This window comes from Penaeus chinensis, chromosome 37, assembly GCF_019202785.1.
Source record: "Penaeus chinensis breed Huanghai No. 1 chromosome 37, ASM1920278v2, whole genome shotgun sequence".
NCBI lineage: Eukaryota > Metazoa > Arthropoda > Malacostraca > Decapoda > Penaeidae > Penaeus > Penaeus chinensis.
In genome coordinates, this window is record NC_061855.1 from 8,178,414 (window position 1) to 8,180,913 (window position 2,500).

A 2,500-nucleotide genomic window follows, 5' to 3' on the forward strand; every position below is an offset into this window, starting at 1 on the left:
ACATACTACGCACCATTGCTAATACAGTAACTGGAAAATCAAAGTAAGCATTCGTCTGATTGTATTAGAGGCTTGGAAGACAAACACAAAACCATTTAGTCTAGGTGATATAGAGCAGGAAAGCAGGTATTTTTTTATTTTATAATCTAATCTAAATATGGACCACCATGAATTCTGCAGGGTAAGCTTATGCTGTGTAAATATGCAGTGTTACAGCAAGCAGGGAATGCTTAGCCTTATTGCTTAGCACGAATGGTTCTACACCATGCTATTAAATGAAATCTACAAATTATAAATGCACCAAGCTGAAGGTTACTGGATAAAATATTGCCTTGCTCTTGCATATAATCTTAAATGAGCTTATGAGTAATTTTATTTTGTAAATATAAAATTAGGGGGGAATTAAGCTGTCAGAAATATGTTACTGTATTATAAAGTTATAAATTGAGATCTGGTCTGATATGGCAGGAAGGTTCACATTTTTCGAGATAGAGATTTTGATAATTAATTTTGTTATTTTCTAAAGCAGGAAAAGGCATAATTTTTTTCTGACAAGGTGCATGTAATGTCTTAATATTGAGAGGTCTTAATCACCCACCACAAGGGGCACTGCTGTAGGATGTAATGCCAGTCCTATTTCATAAATTCCTCCCCAATCTAATTACATCATAAGAGACTTCATGGGTTTCCCTGAAGCTTTGTTGTGGAATGACAGAAAGGAGGTTAATGATAGAGCAAACTAATGTCAAAAGTTGTCTAAAGCTGATCCAGAAGTATCTGCAAGAAACATAAAACTGTGTGTTCAAGATGGCAGCATTTACACCACTTGTAGTGTGTTTCTATAATGGCATTAGTTCAACAGATTTTTTTATATGTGGAATAAAGGCTCCCACATGTGAATGTTGTGGTTAATGCACACTTAATGTTGTAAACATGTTAGATGTGATCTATGGTGAGTAGTTGATTTTTCTCTATAGATTTTACAAACTTTGTATTTGATAAAGTCATCCATATAGGAATTTTATACTAAAGCTCTTTTCAGTATTTTGAAAATGTTTTGCATGCAAACAGTAATAAGAATTTTGTTATTTTTCCACTTCGAACTCTAGTCAATTATATGAATTCTCAGTGGTGTTCAATATATATGGTATAGAGAAAAAGTAGAAGTTGCTAGCCTATTTTGCATCTCAGTGTAATTTTTTAAGAATACAAGTCCTCCTTTTGTTTCAAGGCAGAATGGGATGTTTCAAGATTTTTGTAATAGCAGAGTAATATCCATTTCTAATTTTGTAATTTTATTTTTGGTCTGCCAGAGAATATCGGTAAGTTTTGCTTATTTTGATTTTTCATTTATTTTGTCCATAGTGCCTGTTATAGTTGTAGGGGGATGCTTGCACTACTTAGATTTTTTTTTCCTTTTTGAAAATTTTGTGAAGGCATCTTGTAGTTAGAGAAATGACGAGGTAGTAAGACTATTGTTAGAATTAGAAAGTAATCTATAGTTTACCCCGCCCCCCCCTTGAGTTTCTATCTGAAGTTATTATTTCTTACTTTGTGGTTATCTGTTGTACTTTAACCAGAGTTCATACTAGAAGCAAGACAGTAGAAGTTTTAAAAAATACTCTGTGTAAGTAAGTAAGTAATACAGAGAGTAAAAGAGTTGACTTAGAAGCAAAGTAAAAAAGTATTTTAGTGTAAACTGTTCATTTGAAAGAAAATTCACTTATAGTATCCTAGATTTCACGCACAGGACTTGCAACATAATCTCAATTTTGAGGAACCGTAATTTTCACATTGCATTTATATTGGAAATTGTACAAGTAGAATAAAGGTAAGGGTAGAAGAGAAACTGCTGCAAGATAAAGATGAATTTTGTATGTGGAAATGGTGATAAAAAAAATACTTTCAACACATTTTCAGAGAAGATTCATGGTAATGCATTTCTCTGCAGTCAAAATGGAGTGGTTTGTGATTATCCCCCAAATGATTTTTGTTGGACATGATGAAAAAAAGTATCAGGATTTAGGAAATTTCTCTAGCTTGTTTTATATTTCAGCCTATTTGGAATTGGAGATAGCATTGCATATAGCAAAGAATAGAAAGACATTAATTTTGTTCTACAATATGTGTTGACAGTGTAAGTGCAACTTTACCAACTGGGCAGTTGAGCAATGTCCCATGGCGCCGGTCAGGAGTCAAATACACAAATAATGAAGCTTACTTCGATGTGACTGAAGAAGTGGATGCTATCATCGACAAGTCTGGGGCTACAGTTACAGCTGAAATCCAAGGCCATGTAAGTCTTGTGTTCAATTTTTGTCTATTTATTATAATTATTTTTTGATAAGTAGTCCTTGAGTTGGTGGCGAAGATATGTAAAGTCTGGTAGAGTAAGGTATAGTAATTTTGAACCATTTATTTGGATTTGATAATGATTGTCTTACAAGGAATATACCATAAATGAAATGAAAAGGGAATGTTGTTGTGTGAAAAGCAAGGA

The 2,500-nt window shown here is 33.1% G+C and overlaps 1 protein-coding gene across 1 annotated transcript in view; it reads left to right on the top strand.

Annotated features, from left to right (window-relative positions):
• Positions 1–2,500, top strand: part of LOC125045460 (AP-3 complex subunit mu-1-like) — a 14,865-nt gene that overhangs the window by 4,596 nt on the left and 7,769 nt on the right. Inside the window, exons 4-5 of the mRNA XM_047642729.1 lie at positions 1–43; positions 2,137–2,296. The exon at positions 1–43 is cut by the window's left edge and continues 79 nt beyond it. Coding sequence (XP_047498685.1) covers positions 1–43; positions 2,137–2,296 — 203 coding nt within the window. The remainder of the gene's footprint in view (positions 44–2,136; positions 2,297–2,500) is intronic.